This window comes from Passer montanus, unplaced genomic scaffold, assembly GCF_014805655.1.
Source record: "Passer montanus isolate IOZ18808 unplaced genomic scaffold, ASM1480565v1 scaffold4350, whole genome shotgun sequence".
Taxonomy (NCBI): Eukaryota; Metazoa; Chordata; class Aves; order Passeriformes; family Passeridae; genus Passer; species Passer montanus.
Genome location: NW_024369208.1, coordinates 1 through 923, shown reverse-complemented (window position 1 = coordinate 923; position 923 = coordinate 1). Strand labels below are relative to the sequence as shown.

The 923-nt window shown below is 62.0% G+C and overlaps 1 protein-coding gene across 1 annotated transcript; it reads left to right on the top strand.

The window, feature by feature from the left end:
• Positions 1-6: 6 nt before the first annotated feature.
• Positions 7-918, top strand: LOC120507561 (myogenesis-regulating glycosidase-like; the record flags this gene model as incomplete). Its single annotated transcript, XM_039720365.1, has 1 exon — positions 7-918. A coding segment is annotated over one exon (912 nt), but the record flags the coding sequence as incomplete, so codon positions are not given.
• Between the last annotated feature and the right edge of the window lie 5 nt (positions 919-923).

The following is a 923-nucleotide window of genomic DNA, read 5'->3' as shown; positions in this document are numbered from 1 at the left end:
GTGGGAATTGAGCGTCAGCTGTTCATCAAGGAGCCGTCGGGGCGGCTGCCGGCCATGGTGGAGTGGTGGAACGGCATTGGGGCCATCCTGGACTTCACCAACCCAGCAGCCCGTGACTGGTTCCAGAGCCACCTGCGCCAGCTCCGGCACAAGTACGGCATCTCATCCTTCAAGTTTGACGCGGGTGAGACCAGCTACCTGCCCAAGCAGTTCAGCACCTTCCGCCCGCTGTCGGACCCCAGCATCTGGTCCCGGCGCTACACGGAGATGGCCATCCCCTTCTACGAGCTGGCCGAGGTGCGGGTGGGCTACCAGTCACAGAACATCTCCTGCTTCTTCCGCATCATTGACCGCGACTCCGTCTGGGGCTACGAGCTCGGCCTCAAGTCCCTCATCCCCACCGTCCTCACCATCAGCATGCTGGGGTACCCCTTCATATCTGCTGACATGATAGGAGGCAATTTTTTCCCCAATAAAACCAGTGGTGCAGTGGAGATCCCCAACCGGGAGCTGTACGTGCGGTGGCTGGAGCTGTCGGCCTTCATGCCCTCCATGCAGTTCTCCATCCCGCCCTGGCTCTACGACAAGGAGGTGGTGGAGATCGCGCAGAAGTTCACGCAGCTCCACGAGTCCCTGGTGGCCCCGCTGCTGCTGGAGCTGGCGGGGGAGGTCACCGACACGGGCGACCCCATCATCCGTCCCATCTGGTGGATCTCGCCCCGCGACGAGGCCACTCACCGCATCGACTCCCAGTTCCTCATTGGGGACACCCTCATGGTGGCTCCTGTGCTGGAGATGGGCAAGCAGGAGCGGGATGTCTACCTGCCCGCGGGCAAGTGGCGCAGCTACAAGGGGGAGCTGTTTGAGAAGACCCCAGTGCTGCTCACCGACTATCCTGTTGACCTGGACGAAGTTGCCTATTT